Raw genomic sequence first — 23,058 nt, forward strand, 5'->3', positions numbered from 1 at the left:
CCTCATGATTTATTACCCCACCTGTCACACTGTTTGGCTTGGGATTAGATCACAGCCCATCAGCCACAGCCCTGTTTTTTTTTCAGGGTTCCCCTCACTCATATCTTAGCAAAATATCAAAATATGCCATGGGAGGTTTAGACAACGATAACTAATAATACCTTTTCGGCGTAGAAGCCAGGGGCAGAGAGGGAGGCTGTCCACGCAAATCGCAGCCAGCAGTCCATTAGAGCAGAATGCTAACAGTCGGCCCGACTCTGGGAAGTCTCAGAACATTGTCAAGGTCCTTGCGGGGAGCAGGGGCCGGCCGACCAATAGCAGAAGCTCCTAAATCCCCGTCCCGATTGGCTGGGGTCAAGCCGCCGCTCCTTTGTGCGTCTATCTCCGGGGTAAACACCGCTCAAAGAAAACATTAAAAACCAGATGAAGATAAGAGATAAACATATTTTCGATTAACGTCAAGATGTATGTTTGGAGGCTTGGCAGAGGCTAATCGTTTGCAAGGCCACTGGCAGGGCAGCCTGGTGTGTGTCAGTCCCTCCCCGGTTTATTATGACAAAGGCCCTATAATGTGAACACTCATCTAATGCCACTCATAGAACACGCTGCGGCCAGAGAGCGAGAAAGAGAGATGAGCCAAGTTATTAGGTTATCCTGTTCCTATATGTTGGCATCATTTACATTTACAATTTATATACTGTACATGTGTTTGCCTGTTTGTTTTATTAAACTAAGGTGATCTGTGTCTTCCTCATGCCAATTGAATTGAAGGAAAAAGAAGTGGGCCCACTATCCTGTCGTCCTGAAGACGGGGATTAAGCAGACTGTGAGAGAGAGCGAGGGAGGAAGGAAGAGGGGAAAGATTCATCCGTCACCTGCTTTGAGGAGCTTTAACATGGGATGAGCTGCAGAGTGTCATAAAGGTATCGTCCTCATCAGCCTCTCCGTTATGAAGCGCTCTCTGTCCATCGTAGCAGAGAACATGTGGAAAGCATGTGGAAGCTTTATCCAAAGTGCCTTGCGGTACCTTAAATGCACACATCTTTAGCATGGGTAGTGCCAGTGGGAATCAAACCCTTAAAGCAATATTCCACTTAGTTTTAACATGGGGGTTATTTGGCACTTGACCACCGTGAAAACCAGAATATAAACTAATCAGCAAGATTGGATGCAGCTGGACGAGTTTGTAGCGTTCAGATTTTTACTTCCCATTCATTTGAATGAGGCCATGAAAATAGCCTGAAAACTGACATTTAACACGTTTGAGCGGAGGGATACATGCCTCCGCTATGTTCTCGTGGCGGAGGGATACATGTTCTCTTCTCACAAAAATAAGTTTCTGGGAAAGCTGTCCAAAAACAACAACTTTTTTTCAACTCTAACTCAACCTTTAACTCACTTTTCCTGTCCTGTCAGTGACCGGCTCTCAGGTTTTGGTTTGACGCAAAGATGTATAAAAAAATGTCGTTAATGTCTGTCAGCCTTCCCAGAAAGCCACTTCTGCTGCGTGTTTACACATGTTGAGCTCTCGCACATACAGCGCGTCCCTAAAGGAACTTCCTGTTTATGGCCGGCCGTGCCCCCACTGTATCCTGCTGACTGTGAGCCATAGTAGATCCTGACCTCTGACCCCGGAGAAGGGGGCGGGGGGGCGGCGGGGAGAAAATGCGGTACCTCACCCTGCTGGCCATGCTGGTGGGGGTCATGCTGTACCTGGTGATGGGAGCGCTTGTTTTCAGCACCCTGGAGACCCCCAAGGAGAGTTTGGCGTACGACCTGCTGCTCAAGACCAAGGACAAATTCCTCCACAACCACACCTGTGTCGACAAGCTGGAATTACAAGAGCTCGTTAAGGTATTAAGGGACACACACCTACTCATGCACAGAGGCGTCTACAACGATAAAAACAATAGACACATAAAACACACAGACCTACGGTATCTCTCTTCACCATTGCTCTCTTATGAACTATGGGAGATAGTCAAGATAGGATGCACATTTGTATGAGAGGGCCAATTTACTATTACAACTTTATCCACATGTGATCCCTCCAGGTAGTGGCGTCTATGGTAGAGTCAGGCCTGGATGCCAGCAAAGAAAACTTCACCACCCGCTGGAGCATGGGCTCCGCCTTCTTCTTCTGTGGTACCATCATCACCACCATCGGTAGGTGGGACTCACCATCAGGGGCACTTTCATGATGAAATAGCCTTAAACTGACATCTTCCACCAGTGGAAGAAGCAGTAGGTCAAGATTGTGTTAAACTGAATGACAGATGGAATGTACCTTCAAGTGAAGACCTTGGTTGGAAAGATTGCTTATCTGACATGAGTTGATCTCTTATGGGAAACTAAAATATAATTAAAAGAAAAATCCACTAGAGTACACATTGTTATTCCTGTAATATTCTACAGATTTTTGTAAAAGTCTTAATTGTGAACATGATTCTCTCCTCAACCGAGAAACTATAGAACCAAAACTCTAATCTGTCACTGCCAAAGAGTTGGAGACTGACTCTCTGGATGTTTGAGCTTTTGATCCAAAGGTTTTATTTCTTTGCAGTGTGAGAATGTATGCACTAGAAGACATACCCATATCCCTGAAAAAATCACAATGGGTACTGTCACAGCGTCCACACATTTGGTCTCCCATCACCCTGCCGAGTTTAACGGATGACTAACCGGAAGTTCTAGTAATAGAGGGAAGTGGAGCCCGGTGGAGCTCCACTTCCTTCCGCTTGTTGCCCTGTTTACGTTCCCACTGGATAAAGTGAGAGAAATGGAGTGCTCGGAGGAGATTTTCAAGTTGTTTCCGAAACTTGCAGAGTACACCAAGTTCCATCGTTAAAACAGTGACAGCGTCTTTGTATGAATGACCTAATAGCGCCCCCTTCGTTGGGGCAGTCGTCACCCCCCCTGAGAACAGTTGGTCTCCCATGCATTGTCAATGGTGCAGGTCTCATTGGTTGAATTAAACCTCAATTGGTGGAGCCAAAGAACCACAGTTTTTCAGGAGAAGCTAACTGGCATACTTGAATGGCAAAGAGGGAACTGTGGTCAAAATCCAAATAAAAAACATAAATGGCAATGACTTCTTTTATTCATTGATTCATGAACATGGCACTCTTGGAAGGTCAGCAGGTTCGCTAACTAGAATACCTAGATAGCTAGAAGCTAGTTAAGTTAGTTTGAATTTGGATGGTCGGCTAGGCTAACTAGCTAAACTAGATAAATTAGTATGGCTAGACTGCTTTTTTTCAGTTAGTAACAAGAGTGTGCAACAAGAGTGAAGCTCCATAATATGAGCTTCTTCCTCTCTTAGGCTTACATCTTGCCTTTTTCACTTTGCTTCAGTCTAATGTTACTTAGCCAGAAAAACTGTGGTTCTTTGGCTCCGCCCACGAAAGTTTAACTCAACTAAGGAGATTATTTCTGCCTCCACCTAGAGTCCTTGAGGGTGTCGCAGTGGGTCCCCCAAATGAAGGATTGTTTAATTTAAATGTTTCATATGGCAGAATTTAGCAGCACAATGATGGACAAAATGACAGAATTTCGGGAAAATTTCCCTGACTTATTATAGGCTACAACTAAAAAGTTTGGAAACCCTTGCTCTAGGACTTAGGGGCATAGGAGCTTATGGATAAACTATAAAGAAACCTTCCTGATTAAATAGCTTTGTGAGGAACCTCTCTAAAACTGAAAGTCCTTGTGGTCTCTCCTTAATTTCCTTAACAGGTTTTGGGAACCTGTCTCCTCGGACATGGTTCGGCCAGCTGTTCTGCGTGTGCTATGCCCTGGTGGGCATCCCCATGTTTGGCATACTGCTAGCCGGGGTGAGCGACCACATGGGCACGGTGCTGCGGAGAGCTGTGGCCAAGATTGAGACCCTCTTTCTGGTGAGAATGGTCTGTCCTGCCCAGGAACCAAACCTCAGTTGGATTTACACTGTCTGCTCAACTCATAGCTTTGCATCTACTTGTATGTAGTGCGGGTTGTTTAAATCCAAACCTAGTTATGCCGAGTTTAACATTATCAAAGTTCACAACTTGAAGAATCCACCTCATGCAATTTTAAAATGTCTCTCAGTCCGGCCTTAATTCTGTCCATCCCTATGTCCCATCATTGAGGTGAACCCTCCTCAACTGTGTAAATGCATGTGCTTGTAGTTTTGAGAGAAATGCTTTTGGGCCACCCTATTGATTTGAAGCATGTTTTCAAAATCAACATCAAAAAACGCTGAAAGAAGCTGCCTGCTGCTTTCACAAAACCCACAAAAACTAGAGACTGAACCACAGAAAATAAAGTCTCTGCAAGCGATAATTTTTTTTAAAACCTATATTTATACAGGGAAGGTCTGCTGAGCTTGCACGGCCGTTTTCAGCACTGCCCTGCTAGTTACACTCTTTAACTCCTTGGAGGTGAAGTACAACTGCAGTCTTCTACTGTTGGCCGCTGAGCAGCTACACGGGAGCCAATGGGGGTAACGTGCCTTGCTCAAGGGCACCATGACAGTAGTTGTTGATTGATGGGAGAGTGTTAATCATTCACCGCCCCTGCCCAGAATTTCTGTTTGGGGATTTGAACTCATGATTTGAACTCATGGTCACAAACCCACTTCTCTAATGTTGGGTGCTACTTCCACTCCTAAATAGGCAGGATTCTTCAAACCAGGGAAGAAACTCACGCTTTAGATAAATAGAAAGCCTTTATTCTATCTCACAATAGCACTGACTGACTTCTCATTTCCAGGATAGCACTGTATACAAAGCAATACTGTACAATTTAAAATAATAAAAATTAATAGTATCTCAATTTCATCCTTCTCTCCTCTCCTCTCCTCTTCTTCTCTTCTCTTCTCGTCTCTTCTCTTCTACTATTCTCTTCAATCAGTGCAATCATTATCAATCATTCTGGCTTTCTATTTTCTACTATCTTTCTCTCTCAGAAACGCAAGGTCAGTCCCACCATTGTGCGCGTGATCTCAGCGGTTCTCTCCATCCTGATTGGCTGTCTGATCTTCCTCGCCGTGCCATCGGTGGTGTTTTGGGAAGTGGAGAAGTGGTCTTTTCTAGAGGCGCTCTACTTTGTGGTCATCACTCTCACCACTGTTGGCTTTGGAGACTTTGTACCAGGTATGGACACACACACACACACACACACACACACACAACAAACTAGATGCAATACACCTCATGTCTTATTTCAAATAATACCAGGTTGGTCTAGTGGTTTGAGCAACCGGACCACCTGCATTCAAGCCCCAATGTCAGCACACATCCGCTCTGTTGAAGTGTCCTTGAGCAAGGCACTGAATCCCTACCAGCTCCAGGCCTGCTGCTCTGTAGCTGAACCTGACCTCTGACCTCCCTGTGGAGGAGGGCAAGAGAGAAGGAGAATTTCCCTGTGGAGATCAATAAAGACTGACCTCACATGCAACTACTCTTTAAGTCCGCTTTCTGTGTGTCCAGGTGTGGATCGTGAGGACGATCTGATCTTCAAGCCCCTGGTGTGGTTGTGGATAGTGTTTGGCCTTGCCTACTTTGCCTCCATCCTCACCATGATAGGCAACTGGCTGAGGGTGCTGTCCAAGAGGACCCGCGCTGAGGTGAGAGATATACACTAGACAGCCTGGAATGTACACCAAGTGCGGGAAGAGGTACACTTAATCTTGTTTAGACTCTTCTCTTTTGGACTGCTTATTCCTCTCTGTGTCTCTGTCTCTGCCTCTCAGATGGAGGAGTTGAGAGCCCACGCGACAGACTGGACCCAGAACATCCAGAACATGTCCATGGACTTCCGCATTCCCAACCCTCTGGAGTTCAACGACCCCTTCCTCCTGCAGCGCCGGCGCTGGAAACGCAGCGAGCGCCGCCGCGTCCGACGGGGAGCCCAGGGGACTCTGGGATACTGGGTGCGCGGGGGATCCGTGAACGGACACCTGCCCAACCGCTGGGCCGGCCTTTCCAGCTCCATGAGCCGGCTGGAGGCCCATTCGTCTCTCGAGAGGGCGGTGGTGTCCGAGCCGCGGCCGAGGGTCAGGGGCGGCGGAAGTGGAACGGTACCCAGAGTGGGGCCGGGGTCGAGGGTGGACCCCAGGGTGGGGATGCAGGCCGAGGCAAGGTCGTTTTCCCACTCGCTGGCCCGCTCGTTCTCCCTCCCCGTGGCCCGCTCCGCCTCAGAACTGGACTCGCCAGACCCACCCATGCAGGGAGGATCCCTCTCTGGGTCCGAGTCTTCGTTTGACTCCAGATCGGATGCCTCCTCCTGCTCCTCCTTCTCCTTCTCGGGGCTCCGCGGCTTCAAGCCCTGCCAGACAGTCAGCAGCAGGATGGAGGAGGGAGGAGCGAGAGCCGCAGACGCGCACGCAGCTCTGGAGAGAGACACACTGATACCGGAAGAGGAGAGCGTGTTCGCGGAAGACAATAGCCGCGGACATATCCCTGTCTCCTCCTCTCCTGCCGCTCTCCGCCTGCCGTCCCTCCGTCCCTCCCCTCCCCTCGCCTCCCCCTCCTCGCCGGGCTGCCAGCTCTTGGATTTCTTCGGGGAGAACCTGGCGTACATCGACGAGTCCTCGGACACCCTGAGCGACCGCGTCCAGCCGGTGGCGAGCGAGGAGAAGAGGAGGCGGCCGCGCAAGCCCAAGAGGAGGAGCATGAGGAGGCAGCTGTCGCACAGGTGGAGCCCCCTGCCGTCGAGGAGGAGGCTCAGCAGCGATATGCAGCCGCCGTCCAACCCCCCCACACCACCTCCACACTCCCCCCTTTGAGACTGATGGAAACACATCAACCCTCCCCCGTCAGAGGAACTGAGAAACCTCCTATGCTCTAACAGCCATCGCACTCCCATGTGAGGTCAATAATGGAGTCAAGAACAGGAGGTGCTGAAAAGAACTTAATAGTCACTTTTAGACACCAAGGCTGTGGGTCTAGACTTCAAAGACTTCCCAAACTTTTGAACTCGTAACATTTCATACCACATCCATATCCCAGCCACTCAGAGGTGTCATCAAAGAATATTTTGTTTTGCTGTTCCAGGATATTTTTAGTCAGCTCCTTTTTAGCGATGCTATTTCTGGTGACTAATTAGTAGCTGTACATACAGGGGGTGGACAGAATAACGGAAACACCTTACAATATATGAATACTTCATAAGGAGCAGTGCCACCCTTTGCCTTCAGAACAGCTTCGGTGGCTGTGTAGTGGGATATTGGACCTTTCTCCAAGGAGGAAAACCTCTAGTTCTTTGAGGGATGAAGGACGTGGAAATGTGCTTCACATGAAGGTTCAATGATGTTTAGATGTGCTGGTTAGGGGAGGCCATGGAAGGAGTGTAAATTCATCCCGGTGTTCATGAAACCACTCTTGAATTGTGAAAAGGGGTGAATGGTGATTCATCAGACCATATTACTGTTTTTCATTGCTAAGTGGTCCAGGGTTTGCGCTCCTTACACCAGGTTATGCGTCTTTGTGTGCTGGCTGTGGATACAAGAGGTTTGCGAATGGCAGCCTGCCCTAAATACCAGCTTTGTGAAGCTCATGACGCTCAGTTTCTGTTGAGACTGCGTCACAGAGGTGTTGATTCAACTGTGTCGTAGTTCTTGAGGCCGTAGTTTGTGGTGTTGTTTAGTACATATCCTGTTAACTGTCCTTCAGTAAATGTTGGTGAGAGTCTACTTGTGACTTCTGTTCCTGTTTGGCATGTTGTCATGATATTCTAAGACTTTCCCCCTTGCCACATTAAATCATTTTGCAGTGTTTGCAACCGATGCACCAGCAATTGAGACAGCGACTATCCAGCCTCTTTGTCCCTTATGTTGCCTTTAAAACTCATATAACTGGTGATTGTCAGACCTCTGGTACAACTCAACATTATCTCATTATTTTTGAGACTTATGCTTTGTCTACATAAACTTAATAACTAAAATAAAGCTGACACATTCTGCTAATTGGTATTCAACTTAATATGACTCACCTGTGCAGCTGCTTTTGTAATTGTGATTTAGTTACTTCAAAGTTAATGTGTTAATGTTATTATTGTCCACCCCCTGTAATTCGGTAGGTGCAGTGGCATATGAGCTGGATCCATGCCTGTTGCTCCTGACCCTCCGCCTGGCTCAGTCCAGAAGATGTAAAGTGGGGAAAGTCCCACTGCTTACTGGAACTCACAACTTGAGAACTGTTATGTAAGAGGCTGTTACGGCTTTATGCCCTATAACAGGGCCAAAATAAGTAAGTGACCAAATCCACAGTCTGATTGAGATTTCCGGATGTTTTGTTGATCGCTGACAGAGGTCTGAAAAGAGAGGAATTTCACAATTTCACGACTTCATGATTTGCAATATTGTGAATCTGGCTCATAACATGTTGCATTTTTTTTTTACCCTTTCTTTCTTTTACCTTTCACTCTCCTTTCTGCACAGTCCAATAAAAAAAGAGACAATATAAAAAAAGGATAAGAGGATCTGACTCTGCACTTCATGAATTTCAGAGTCTGACCAAAAATGTGGCCTTGGACTCTGACTCAGATTTGGTCTCGATCACCAATGAGACAGATTTCTGTTGTGGATTGCATGATAGGAGTGCAGAATGCCTTTCTTTGTTTCATATGAATTTCATACTTGTTGTTTGACCTACTGCATAAAGATGAAACTCTCACTGAATGCTATTGAATGCTATTCTTCAACTCTGTCGCCTTGGCCTGATGCGCACCCAACCAAAGGAAGAAATGATAGAAATGTCGCCCTCATCTGTTTAAACAGCGTACTGCCAAGCCCTTGTGGGTTTGGCCTCGCAGCTATTTTGTCCCAATAGGGCCTCAAGTACAGCTACGGCCTCCAAGTATGACTGAGAAGAATATGGCTTCAATAATGCTGAGCCCACAGATCGGTATCTTCTGTTTACTCCTGTGTCTCATTACCGCTCTGCTGCTTGTATAACTTTTTATTTTGTGTTTATGGTGTCCTGTTGCCCCGAGAGCTGTACTTTAATTTAACTGCCCGAAAACAAGGAACAATTTCAATCTAGTTGTGACTGTCCAAGTAAAGAATAAAGTGTTGTCCAAACCTGTAATGTGAGCTATATTTGACATGGACCATAAGGTGTGTGTGTGAGAGACACAGAGAGAGAGAGAGAGAGAGAGAAAATGGCTTTTTTCAACATAGTACACACTTTCTAACCTCTTTCACATTTTCGCTATGTATGGAAAGAGTGGGAGTGAGTGTGTCAAGTGCCTGAGCCGTGTATGTTGCTAAATGGAGGCTACAAGCCGGATGCGTGTGTGTAGGGGTGTGCTTTCGATGTCTGGAGGGTCCCCGCTGTGAGCACACTCCCTCTCAAGGACACACACACACAGCGAGGGTCCGTATCCACTCAGACGTCCCTCCCAAGGACAGTGGGACACAGTGTGAGACACAGCAAGGCGCTCTACCGTGGGATAAGTACAGGTTGGATATAGCAAGGGGTAGTTAAGTGGAAAAGACTAACAGATGCTGGGGCTAGTTTACTCAGGGGGGGAGGGAGCCTCACCACAGCTCCTGCACTAGCACCCCGAAACAGACACACACACACACACACACACACACACACTGAGGCTGCATTCTCACTGCGGCTTAGAAAAAACAATTTTACTGCAATGGCTGGGGAACATTTTGTATCTTTTTAAGCTATTTTAACAGCAGAAGTAGCACAGTAAACTACCTGATTCTCTTCAGCAAAGACACAAGTCTCTGAAACTGTTGAATGCAACTTCACTACACTAAGTATTTTCACAATTGTAACCTGTTTCACTGTGGAAACGGAGCCAGACATACACACCTACCCAGAGAAATCATAAAACAGAGCCTAAACTGAAGATGGATACATTCAGTGAATGCATGAAAACCGTTGGACGTCGTGACACTTTATATTGGTCAGACTAAGGCAACCTATTAAACTCAAACTTTATTGTCAGCCAGGTATTTACAGGAAACAAAACACACACCAGAAAATACATACATCCACATCTCACTTTCAGCAGGGTCACAGAGAGAACGGGGTTTTAGCTGTTTTTCATACAGACAATCACAATAAAATTCACAATAAAACCCAGGGAATAATTTTGGTGCTATCACGCATGACCTCACCCGCAACACACACATACACACACACACACGCACAACACCCCCAGTCTCTCTCGCTCACACACACACACACACACACACACACACACACACATACACACACAAACCACTGGCATACCAGAGAGCCTATATTTAAAATGAGCCCCAGGGATGTTTTTTATTTTCAGCGTTTAGACATTCTATCAAAAGTGGTCAATGTGGATACTCGGGTGTAGAGAGAGAGACTGTGTGTGTGTGTGTGTGTGTGTGTGTGTGCACATGTGCGCGTGCGTTCGCGGATCAGTGTGACTGATGGTAAACATAGGTATGACAAAATATAATCATAGCGTAGGAATAGCATCGAGTCAACAGCTTTTTACATAAGATAATGAATGCACATTCAGAAAATGAGCATGAGAGTGTGATTACGGAATCTTTGAGCCAGACCCAAATAGTTACAAATTTGCTAAGGCTGCAAAATACCACCTTCCAAAGCTGTAGCCGTTCCAAATACAGCCCTATCATCCCACGTCTCATTTTCAAAGCCTCTCTTTTCTCCCTCTCTCCTCCCACCACAAATCCCTGAACCGAGAGAGAGGGAGAGAGAGAGAGAGAGAGAGAGAGAGAGGATGAGGGGAGCATTTAAATCTAGCGTTCCGTGAGTGGTCGGGTCGGTGTCTGGAAATCTTTCACATCCTGTTTACGCCGGGCAGATTTCAGCCCGGGACCGCAGAGAGCTGGCAGGGCCTCTGCCTGGACACAACTCCTCTCTCTCTCTCTCTCTCTCTCTCTCTTTCTATCTGCTCCCTCTCTATGTGTCTCTTTGCCTCTCTCCCTGCCTCCCCGTCACAAAGATCTCAGTCTGCGAGCCTTTTTCCACGCCACCTCCTTTCTATCAACACCTTGAACCTTGGGCAAACAAGCAGATCTCTGGCACGCCGCGCCGCCCCGCCGCCACAGGAAAACGGCCTGGGCGGAATCAGAATCGATAAAAAGAGACCTTTTTATGCAGCAGGCAGACAAAATGTGGTTGAATCACACAAAACCCCCTTTAATATCTGCATACAGGTTTAATACAGCTACGTCGGCGAATGTCGTATTTACAGTGCCCTATATCACACGGAAAATTCCAGTATGTTGTGAAAGATGGTCAGAAATTTAAAGTTTTCATGCCTGTAAAGAATGGGAATATAAACCTGATATCTGACTCAGGTGGAGTAAAAAAATAACATCTCCCAAGTTTCCTCAGGGCGATCAAATAGAGGTGGTGAGTGAACAAAGGATCCGTCTGTCCTCTCGTCTTTTTTTTGTGTGTTTTTTTCCTGAGAGAAGTTGTTGTTTTGGTCCTCTAATCATCCTCCTCCTCCTCCTCCTCTTTGCCTCCCTCACCTCTTCCTCCGCCCTCCCTCCCCTCAGCGGCACTTGCAGGATTTGACGACCATGTTGGAGAGCTGCTCGACGCGCGGCGTGCGGCCGATGAAGTACATGATGGTGAGGGGCTCCAGGTCCTGAGGGACGCAGCAGGGCGAGGCCGACGCCTCGGGGTTCAGCTTGTTGTACAGGGGCAGGATCTGGCCCAGGACACAGAAACAGACAGTGTTACAAGTGTTAACAGGAGGATTTTCCTCTAAATGTCAAATCAAGTGTGACCATTGCTGCTATGTTCAACAGCCCTTGTCTATCCCCATGTTTCATTAGTTCCCCTCCTAATACTTTGATGAACCCAAAAACTACCAAACTGGACTATATTTATGCACCAAGCAGATGGCATACAGCCACAGTGGCATTTTTTGGTAGCAGTAAAATGTCTTATTATACAGTGTATCCCACAGTGTTATATAAATACAAACATCCTACACATCTTCCTTAAAATGAATGATTTAGAATGAATAAAATAAGAAAGCTCTGTGAGAGTGTGTGTGTGTGTGTGCGTGTGTGTGGCTACACTGGCTAAGCCATAGGCTACGAGACAAACGGCCCGTGTACCATAAGCCTATATGTTCTGCTGTAAAGCCATAATGGGCCGAGAGCGCTGCGAGGTGACAGCACATTTATGACCCTGGGGTTAACCAGCCTTAGCTAACCATGGTGTTCAGCTGCCACAAACAATGCACATTAAGCTCTCTTAAGGGCCCATGTCAGCCACATTTCAACGTTTCTTTACCTTGAAGTCAGGCGGAAGCTGATTGCAGCCTGGTCCAAACCAGAGTCTTTTACTAGAGAGTCTGGGAGGTTACTTTGATGTTGCTGACGTTTCAGAGGTTGCTTTTGTTCTGACCTTTTTTTAATTGGCCAATCACAGATCATGTCTGTTAATGTAATTTGGCTGTGTCATTTCCTCTGAGAAGTAGACGCCAACTGCCACTGTTTGCATTAAAATTATTGAGCAAACGATTTGCCATGAAACTCAAGCTTGGAGCAAAATACAATTTGGTGAAATAAAAGATCACATCTCTCCTCGCCTGATCTTACTGGAAACTTACTAGACAGTCACATCGTGGAATACAGAGTCTTTGAGGAAACCCAGTACATCAAGCTATTTGTGTCTGGACCCAATCACCTCTCATCTTACTGAAATAAGCGGCCAATAGCAGCTCACCATGTTGTAGTGGTTGTTGGCGCTCCAGAGGTAAGGGCAGCTGCCGGCGCAGAAGTTGGCTTTGTAGCCTTTGGGCTCATGGATCCACTTCCAGTTGAGGTCGCGTCGGAAGTCGATGTAGAGGGAGCGCAGGCAGCAGCCCTGCTCTGAGTTACTGAGACACACAGAGAGAGAGAGAGAGAGAAACCATAACCCAGAGCATGATTTGGACTCCCATCCTGCTTTTCAAGGTCTGGGGCAAGGACCCAAAGGTGGGTCATGGGAAAATGAAAATGGGTCACTGAATCTTTCTGGAGAAACTGCCACCAAAAGTAAATGACTATGCAAGGCTGCCAAACTTTTCCCCTGCAGCGTGAGGTAGTCTAAATAAAACATTGCAGGCTTGTCGGTTTGCAGTCTAAACACAGGGTCAATATTGTTAGTTTTGCCGCACAATAGTCTGCAAAATGAGTTTTGGATCAGGAGAAAAAACAAATCTACTGTCATACACAAGTAGATTTCTGAATTATAAGACAAAGAAAAGATGCTGTCGGTAATCCCCCGTCCTGCCAAATACAACTACACTCGCACACACACACACACACACACGTGGCTGGTTGGCGGCCTACCGGGAGCAGGTTGTGGTGTCCGCGGCGGCCGCCCTCCTCTTGCGGTTCTTCTTGGCCGGGTTGTCCACCCTGTCGCTGGGCAGCAGGGTGAGGATGAGGTGGGGCGTCTTGGTGCTGAAATCCGCCTGGCCTTTAACCTGACCGGGCTTCTTTATCTGACGAAGCTGCTCGTCATCCACACCTATGGAAAGGAAGGAACGGAAAGGAGGAGAGAGGAGGATGAGGGGAGAGAGATGCTTGATACCCTTATTAATGGATCTAGCATTTTACCTAAGGGATGACTTCAGCTCAACATAGGCCTAGACTGATGACCTGACAGGTTTGTGTTTGATTTCATGGTCTCTCTGGGTCTTTGCTGACCTATTTGAATACGAGAGCTTAAACATTTCACCTCAAGAATAGAGACCTTGTTCATTCAAGCCCCTGTTTGCCTATGTGGCAATATCAAAAATGGGCTTTTCCTTCCCAATTGGAACAAATTGAATTTGCCAAGTATAAATCCTGAGGAAATTGCTATAATCGGTGTTCTAAATTAAGAAGCACAGACAGTATACCATTCAGTAGTATCACAGAGTTTGGGAGAACAGTTTCTCCATTCTTCCTGTACTGTGTGATTGTGTCAGAGGTCTCTATGGATCATTTTGGAGAAGCCTTTCTGATGGCATCTTGTAACCTGGAAGATTACTGTTGTGCCAAAAAATCTTCCACACGTGATGTAAATGGCCCAACAAAGCCCAAACCAAGCCCAGAGTATGACAATTCTGTTGTTTTTAGGAATTCAAGAAAGATAATTCTCATCTAAAGACTTAAGAAGACAGAATCATTAAATATGTATCTCTCAAACTAATAATATCCAAATAAATTGATACCAAATGATACAAAATGGTCATTAGGATATATCAAGGTCAACTGTCATCCACCAGCAACTGATAACAGAACCATGCTTCAACAGGCTGGAAAGTCTAAAATCACAATCTTCTCTGACTGACTCTATCTATGATTATGTTAGAGCTTCACTGCAACACACACAGGTTAAATCCCTCCTTCAGAGAGCTAGTCTGTTTACCCACTCTGAACATATGATATGAGCACATAGAGAATGGTGAACTAGTCTGTATAATTTGAGTTCAACAAACCTGCGAAGAGGGCCTCCAGCTCCTCACTCTTGTTGGGAACGATGTTGTTGGTGGACGGGACAAAGGTGCAGCAGGGGCAGTGGACGCCCAGCTTCAGGCCCAGATTATTCTCTGATTGGTTGGAGGGATTGAGGGAGAAAGAGAAAGACACAGATGGAGATAAACTTTGTCAACATTGTCCTAGTAACGTGCTACACAAATAAAGTCACAGTTATTACTATTGTGTCACTTTATTGATTTGCTGGTATAACCGCTGGCTGCAAATAGGAAACAGTGGCCTCGATGGTTTAGTCATGGTGAGGTGACGCTACAAACCAGATGGTACATCAGCTACTTAGCAAGCCGCAATGGCCAAACTCTGCCAGCGCATGGCTCTGGACAGCAGCCATCAGTTCAAACATCAGCGATATCAACATGGATGACTATGTGGAGGAAGCGGTTGGCAGGTGTTGAAGCTGACCTGTGTCTGCCAGCCAGTCCTTAACAGTGTCGGTGACCTCCACAGACAACCAGGTTCCCTTGGCCCGCGGCTGAACGGTGCGGGAGTCGATATAACGCTGAGTGGAGCTGCTCTCCTCATCCGGCTTCAGCAGCTGACACAACACACACACACACACACACACACACACACAGAAAATCAGAAATGTTGGGCCGACATACAAATACTGTAGATTTTCTTGATATGCACACACATACACACACAAAACCTTTCTTCGGAAACTTGTCCACCCACACACCAGCAGGACAATCAGTATAGATTATCATTATCAGCTACACTGTGGTGAAGGTGGTGTGTGAGGATGCAGTTTCCCCTCTCACTTCCCACACAGCACACGGCCGTATGGCACAGAGCCGAACATCGCGACATCGTAAACAGTGATAACAACCTGCGATAATGTCATCAGGGATGTAAATTATGTTAACTCACTTTACTGTTTTTTCAGTCAGGGTTTGTGTCAAATTATCCCCTTGAGCCAGAATATAAATACAGCTTAATTGGATGATAAAGATTTACTATAAAAATAGTCTTGCTGGGCTGATGCCAAAAATCCTTACTGGGAAAATCCACCTTAAAACAGGAATTTACACGCTTCTCCTGTAATCTTAAACTGTTCAAACCTTGTGTTCATGGTTCATGGTTCATGGTTTGAACAGTTTTTTCTTGTTTCTCCTAAAACAAGAAAAAAGCAAGTCAAGTCTTTGTTAATGACGTTGGCAAGAAACTCCTGCAGCTGCTCCATTGATAGTGAATGGGGGACCATGTGACCTGATGTGATTTTAGTGCTGAGGTTTTATCCAGGTTTTATCTCTCGATGACATTGCAGATTAGATGATGGCTCTGCTGCTTATGCTTCTCTGGCAATATTTCGCTGCTTCAATCAATAATTCATTGCAAGTATTGATTAAATAGCTTGTGAACTCGGTTTCCAGGTTGTACTCTGGCTCTAAGTCCCTGGTGTTCTACCTGAAAGATCTCCACTCTCTGCTCTGAGGTCCGGGCCAGTGGGTTGGGAGCCCTGAAGATCCTGAACTCGGCCTTGACCAGGGTGCTGTTGGTCAGGTCCACCCCGCTGACGTCAAAGTGGACGACTCTGTAATGGGGGCTGGGGGCCGCCGGGCTCACTGCATCTGGAGGAGAGAGCATTATTAGTATTTGTAGTGTGAGCCTGATGTATTGTCTGGGACAAAATTACTGATGATGAGTGGTTACAAAGTGTTTCGAAACCTTAAATGGTAGGTTTGGGTTTAGTGAGTGAAGGTGTCTCGTCAGATACAGAAATAAGCCAGCATAGGCTGCTGCAGCGGTTCCCAAAGTGGAGGTGTAGGCACCACCAGGGGTCCCAAGAAAAATAATTTAATTTCCCTTTAATTTCTATCCTCAGAAGAAGGTGCAAATAGAGAAATCTATTAGGATGACTGTTGTGTTCATAGGATTCACTGTAGCCACCGTCTGGCCCCCCTCCTGTATAAACAGTTATGTAATTCTGTACCAATTGGTATGTAACAGCATAAATCCTCTCAGACGTGGTTGTTTGGGACAAAAAGGGGGTCCATGGTCTAATGTGGATCTATTTGGGGTTCCTTGACACAAAAGAGTTTGGGAACCCATGGGCTACTGGGTAAATGTTTGCCAAGGTGGTGGGGGAACATTTTACACAGGCACAACACTGGTAAATACAAAAATATGACACAAAATACATAATGTTTTATCAGGGGTGGCACTAGTTCAGGGGGGGGCAAGGTGGAGGGGGGGCCTTTAGAGAGGTGAGGTGCTACTGTACCAAGTCAGGGTGGAGGGCCCAGTGCCACATCTTCTATCTTCTTCTGTCTAATTATTTAACCTTCATTTTACCAGGGAAGGTTGACTGATAGCAATTTTCTTTCACAGCAGCACCCTGCTTCACATTCATACAGTTCAACACATTCACACCTGGAGCAGCCGGTACAGCCACAGTCTGCTACTGCCGGCCACAGTGAAGCCACTCTGGAGCACTTGAGAGGTAAGTGCCTTGTTCAAGGTCACCTCAGTGGTAGTTGTTGAGGGAGGGGAAAGTGTTAGTCATTCACTTTCTCCACCCTCTCATTTCCCCAGCTATCACTGCCCCCATCTTGTCAAAGGGCCCATAATTCCTAGCAGCACCCCTACTTTTGCTCATTAAATGGGACAGGTTTGACTTACATCTCATTGATCTGAGGTTTTCAAACCTTTTCACATCACAAACTCCCAACAGACACACATTAGGCCCCACAGACCCCCTTTAACGAAATTTGGCCCAGGGACCCCCATGTTGTTGATAAAATATTGAATTGTACAACTGTCTACACTGTACATGGGAAGATAATAGTGATGAAAGTGAAGCCTATGATTATAACAGTCACGCTTGCACATTCTAATAGATCATTTTTAGTGCATTAAAATTAAAATTACACTATTCCTCATCTTGCAGCATGGGACCCTCTGGAGCCCCTTCAGGGACCCCTGGGGTCCCCGGACCCCACCTTGAGAACCACTGTGACATAGATAATACATGGACTCACTGGTGTCGGTGCGGGGTGGCAGCATGTCAATCCGCTGCACCTCCTTGGCATAATAGTCCTCCTCGCTGCTCTCGCGTTCGCACGCGGATTCGGCCTGGCGCGCGCGCTCCTTCAGCAGCTCCCGCGTGCTGTTGTAGAGCAGCATGACCTCCGGGGGCACCAGGTCGGTCGGCCGGTCTTTTGTGGCGTCCGGCGGACTGCGGATGCGGAGCTTGCTGAGGATCTGGCCGCGGACCGCTTCGATGCGCTTGGACTTCTGCTCGTCCAGGTTGAAGGACTGGCACGTGTTGAGCCCCTCCACCACACCGGCCAACCGGAGCAGCAGCAGCAGCGCGAGGGGGGTGAGCCACATTGTCCGGTGAGGGAACGGCGGGACGGCGATACTCCCTGAACGGCCGTTAGGGAAACCCCAGTCGAAGCAAGGTTACTCTGGTGGACTAAAACTAAAGCTGACACTTAAAACCAAGCATGAAGAAATATTCTCGTAAACTGGTGTAAAATTTAAAAATAGAGTGTAAGAAAAACTTGTCTCCAAAACTAACTGAAATAAACTAAATTGTATTTTCAGTTTTAGTCTTTAGGTCAAATCCACATTCAGAGTGGAGTAAAGTATAGCAAAGAACTTTCCAGAAAAGAGTACCAGCTACATCTGTTAACATGACACCTACGAAGGTAATTTTATAGCATTTTGTCGCCTACATGTGCCTTCCTGTTTTTAACCGGACATACTAATAGCAACCAGAGGGCACATTCTCTCAAAATATTAAATAAAAACGAAACATTTTTGGGAAAAAACATAACAGGTAGCAAAACTCCGTCTGAAAACCATCTGAAACTGAACTAAAATTGAGCTCAAAATGAATTTGAAATTAGACCAAAGTCCCTTTCAATTTTTGGCTGACGCTTTAATTTCACGCTCGTGCGCTCAGAGGCCCCGGCGGCTGTCCCCGACTCCCCGGTGCGCGCACCTTGTCCGGTTCCACTGCGCGCTCTTATCGGCTGTAAAGGTGAGAAGTGTCTACCGCAGTCTGTCCGATGATTCACACTTTTATCCGTCTCAGGCTTCCGTCGGCCATCCTCGGATAAATAATATATCTTCCAGCAGAGACAGTCATCACAGGAGCTCAGCCCATGTCGCAAATCCTCAAAACCAAAACCTGATCTGATCACTTTATCTCAAAGTGGGCTTCGGTCCTTTTCCCTCCAGGAGACCCATCGGTGAAACAGAAATCTGGTCCATACCCGGTTCCAAAAACAGTTGATCTAGTCAAAGTGAAAAAAAAAAAAAAAAAAACTCTAATGAGATCCTCCCATTCCCTACTATAAGTAAATAAAAAGCAGCCTGCACTAAAACGTAAGAGAAAAAGTTGATTTATGTCGGAAAAGACATGACGGGTCTGTTGAAATCCCCTCACATAAACATCAAAACACAGTAAAAGTTAGGCGACATAAAAAGGCGTGACGCAAAAAAAATATCGCTTCATGAAAGAAGTCCCTGTGTTTAAAAAACCCTCCAGCAACGGTTTAATAAATCACAGATCCCCGGTTTAAACGAGTTCCAGCTGCGCACCGTCTCTTCTAGCCTGAAACCTCTCCTGAGGGCAACGCAGGAGTGAAAGATGTGATACCATTATTCTGCCGCTCCTCTGTGGAGAAATTCACAAAGCTCAGAGCAACAGCGATTTGAGGCAAGAGTGGAGAGAGAGAGAGAGAGAGAGAGAGAGAGAGAGAGAGAGAGAGAGAGGGAGAGAGAGAGAGAGACTGGATGTGTGAGAGGTGGTGGGGTGGGGTGCCACCAAAGTGATGGGAGTGTATGATTATGTAGGCAAGAGGCATCTCCCTCTCACCAGAGGACGCGCGTGCACACACACACACACACACACACACACACACACACACACACACACACACACACACACAACGCGCACACACGCAATTTCTTCTCTCCACAAAAATGTTTGCACCACCCTCTCTCCACAGGTAAATATTCCCCATGGGCATATCAGGTTTAAACAACATCATTTCACATGAACAGGGGAACTAGTCTACAAAACTGGATGTATTAATACATTTTCACTGCAGTTCATACCTGCAATCTCAAAACTTCAGCACCTCAGTGTCATATCCACTTGCGTCCATATTCATACAGACAGATAGAGGCTTGTCCTAGTTTATTAAAATCACTTCGCCGACGATCCTTTTTTTCTCTCTCTTTATCTTGTCGAGCTTTCAATCTTTCCTGTCTGTTCTTCCTGGTCTCATTGTTAATTACAGTTCAGGAGTTGGAGAGGCCCGTTAATCTGTCAGGGGAGGCTTTTATTGCTGCTCTGCTGCCATCCCATTATACCGTTATTATAGTCGCGGGTGCAGGCCTGTAATTGGTGTAAGTAGAAGGGAAAGGTAGGAGAGAGAGAGAGAGAGAAAGAGGGAGAGACTGGGTTTATGGTCAGGGCCCCCCCCCCCTCCTCCTCCTCCTCTGTCTCTCCTGGCAAGGTTTCTAAAAATGATAACACCGCCTGGGAACAAACAGGCTCCTGTCCCAACTTGACTGTCGCTGTACCGTGTCAGACAGTCAGAGAACGATGGGAACAGACTCACAGACTTCGTCTGTCTACGTGGATCTGAACTCTTTGGCAACCTCGACGCACACAGACGCAGACACACCGAGCGCCGGGTGACCGTGGGGCATCCGGGATCAAAAGGAGCCTGCCCTGGTGGGTAGCTGCGCGCACTGCAGCGTGTGGCTTTTCAAAAAAGACTTCCTCAAAAACAACTTCTACCCCGGCTGCTTTTTTTTTTTTCTGCCTCTTTCCTCAAAGCCAAATATAGACGGGCCACTGCCACGTCATCTGGCCCTCAGCACTTTTCTCAACCCCGACAGAGGGATGTGGAGTTGAAAGATATGGTTCAGAGCCGTTCACCCTCAACACACACGCACTGTCTGTACTTTAACATGTCTGTTATTCATATCACAGTGAATCCACATTTTCCACAAAATCAAAACAAATTGGGAACATACAGTTTTATTGAAAAAAAGAAAGAACCTGAAACAGTTACAAAAATAAATAAAGATAAAACCACCTCTTGGGGAACATTTCCATCCATTATGCTTCACATCTCTTTCCTCCGGGGGCAGTTAGCCATTGAAAAACCTCAAATGTCATAACTACAATCAACCCAACAGTGTGGCACATTTTCTCATGGTACGCACTCAAACCAGAGTCCAGTTTCTCCTCTCTCTGGATACCCACGGTCCCTTTTGATTGACGGTTCGGGGTGAGGTTGTGTGTGAGAACCGGTGATGTTGTATGCAAGGTCCACCAGGTGTAATTACATGGATAAGGGGCTCCCGGCTACACCTCGTCTTCGTTCAGCAGCATGTTGGGGACCCCTCTGGAGATGGGGAACTCACGTCCCGACTCAGGACACTGCAGACACCCCTCGATGACCTCCACCTGCGACACACACACACACACACACACCGAGTTAGACATGAGTAGCACAGATGAACCAGTAATATCATAACCCCAAGTTGAGTGTCTATTCGTTATATCACCACTAGAGGTCCTCATATAGCAAGAGACATAATTATATTGGGTCAGCATAATGTCTACAGCAACAGTATTATTAGTTCCTGATCTCTGTGTTTATCACATTGCCTGACACTCAGTTCAGTGAATTACAGACAGCAAATCAAGTGTATGATGTCAGTAAAAAAACAGTGACACCAGTGAAGACTGGTATGGTACTACTGCAGGACTGGCTGACAGCAGACAGCATGCAGCAGTAGGTGATGAGCTGCGAGCTGCTTACCTCCAGCAGAACTCGGTGGACTTTCTTCAGGAAATCTTCATTTTTATCGTAGTCCGGCACCAGATCACCGGGCAGGTCTTGCAGATGACCCAGCTGTGGAAAGAAAAGGGCCGGTAACAAGAATTCATCGTGCTACACACCAAACCACAGCCATCTGACACAGGACCAGAGGAGTTATATTAGCATGACCACCCCCTCCTGCCTCACCCCCTCAGCAGCCTGGACCAGAGCACTCCACTCCAGCTTGGGGATCATTCGGCTGACGAACTCAGGGTTGAACTCCACCTCGTTCACCTTCACCTCAGTAGCCTGCGCGCAGCCACACAGGGAAAGAACAACACCACTTATTAGTGGACAACCAAAAATAACAGTGGACAACCTTCTTCCACTATTATGTAAGATATGTTTTAAGATATTTTTCAAGATATACAAGAATTGTAAAAAAAAAAAAAAATGATATGAAGAAAGAAAAAATGTATTTGTATACAGTATGAAGATATGACATGAATTTGAAATAATTTGTCAGTATATCACTAGCATAATGCAACCATTTCTTGCCTGTAAGAAATAATGCTATTTGTCTGAATTACAGTTTCCAGTTTAGGCCAGCAATGTTAATTTATATACTTGTTATTGTAACTTTAAGCCTAACGCCATTGTCCTGGCTGGACTAGCGCAAGAAAAATGGACACTGAACCTAAATATGCTAACTTCACTTTCATTAAGTGAGTTAACGTCAGCTGGTTAGCCAGCAATGTTGGGTGCTACTTTTCCCAGTAACTGAGTGTAACGCATAGCCATTTTGTGTTCAGTAGTAATAATAGTTACCAATCAAAAATAAGTCGTTACCCCTCTTAACACAAGACTGGAGTTGAATTATTCCCAAACTGGCAGCTATAGCCCCTCTATTCCCTGATTCAAACCAGTGGTTGGTTTTCCTCATAACTACTCGTCGTCCTCTCATTTGACAGCTAACGTTAGTTTAGATGAGCAATGGCAGAACCATTTCCTTACTTTGATTTTAATGAGCAAAAGGTTGACAAGAACAATACACTGGACATAAAAGCTATTTGGTTGGAGAAGAGTTAACGAGGTGTGTAACGAATTATTTATTACTCCCTGAGAATAGTAAAGTAAAAACATTAACGAGTAATGACTGATTCGTTGCTTTTTTAGCCAGCCATGTAGCTAGCCCGGTAGCTAGGTGTTTACCTTGATGAGCAGCGGGTAGCCTTTGGTGACTCCTTTCACATGAGATGTCAGCATGTTGTGCGTCAGCAGCTTCATGTTTACGGCCGATAGACAGACAGATACTGTATGATCTGAAAGGTCAGAGCAAACCTCCGATGGAAGAGTAGCCGTTAATTAGCAAATGTAAACAGATATTGAATTTACATCTATCGTCTATCACGCTACGAGGAGTTTACATGTGGACAGGAAGTGTCAGTGGTGCATCGCTTTAAGGTTCCCCGAAACTTCTACTCCCCTTCCTTTGGTTCCTGGTTATAATGTACCGAGTAAACTTGATCTAAAAACCATGGACTTTCATGGGTGTCACGGAGATTAAATTTACTTTATTTAAATATCGCACACTGTACACTGCCACGCCGTAAAAATCTGTTCATAACCAATGTAATGTAATAGTTTTGGCTCTGTACAGGCTTAATGTTGATACGCTTCACAATATTGTAATATTCAAGTTGATCAAAGGAAAAATATTCAGGCAAATCAGTTTTTGTTCAGTTTTTATACTCAAATTTTTATTTT

At 46.1% G+C, this 23,058-nt stretch overlaps 4 protein-coding genes across 4 annotated transcripts in view; 2 read left to right on the plus strand and 2 right to left on the minus strand.

The window, feature by feature from the left end:
- Nucleotides 1–23,058, plus strand: part of rnaseh2c (ribonuclease H2, subunit C) — a 92,934-nt gene that overhangs the window by 12,135 nt on the left and 57,741 nt on the right. The gene's annotated exons all lie outside the window — the stretch shown is intronic.
- On the plus strand, nt 1,666–7,672 carry kcnk4a (potassium channel, subfamily K, member 4a). Its single transcript, XM_071927169.2, has 6 exons — nt 1,666–1,854; nt 2,055–2,166; nt 3,736–3,896; nt 4,946–5,132; nt 5,469–5,605; nt 5,732–7,672. Exons 1-6 carry the CDS (start codon nt 1,666–1,668, stop codon nt 6,764–6,766), a joined length of 1,821 nt encoding a protein of 606 aa, XP_071783270.2. The 3' UTR covers nt 6,767–7,672.
- tgfb5 (transforming growth factor, beta 5) lies at nt 11,127–18,201 on the minus strand. The gene is made up of 7 exons (XM_071927140.2): nt 17,479–18,201; nt 15,905–16,068; nt 14,900–15,032; nt 14,440–14,550; nt 13,304–13,484; nt 12,696–12,849; nt 11,127–11,667 (listed from the first exon to the last, which is right to left on the minus strand). Exons 1-7 carry the CDS (start codon nt 17,828–17,830, stop codon nt 11,509–11,511), a joined length of 1,254 nt encoding a protein of 417 aa, XP_071783241.1. The 5' UTR covers nt 17,831–18,201; the 3' UTR covers nt 11,127–11,508.
- trmt112 (tRNA methyltransferase activator subunit 11-2) lies at nt 20,486–22,724 on the minus strand. The gene is made up of 4 exons (XM_071927197.2): nt 22,504–22,724; nt 21,499–21,600; nt 21,292–21,384; nt 20,486–20,933 (listed from the first exon to the last, which is right to left on the minus strand). The coding sequence occupies exons 1-4, from the start codon at nt 22,576–22,578 to the stop codon at nt 20,832–20,834; spliced, it is 372 nt and encodes a 123-aa protein (XP_071783298.1). The 5' UTR covers nt 22,579–22,724; the 3' UTR covers nt 20,486–20,831.

The sequence above is a fragment of the Centroberyx gerrardi genome, chromosome 16, assembly GCF_048128805.1.
Source record: "Centroberyx gerrardi isolate f3 chromosome 16, fCenGer3.hap1.cur.20231027, whole genome shotgun sequence".
In the NCBI taxonomy this organism is placed as follows: Eukaryota; Metazoa; Chordata; class Actinopteri; order Beryciformes; family Berycidae; genus Centroberyx; species Centroberyx gerrardi.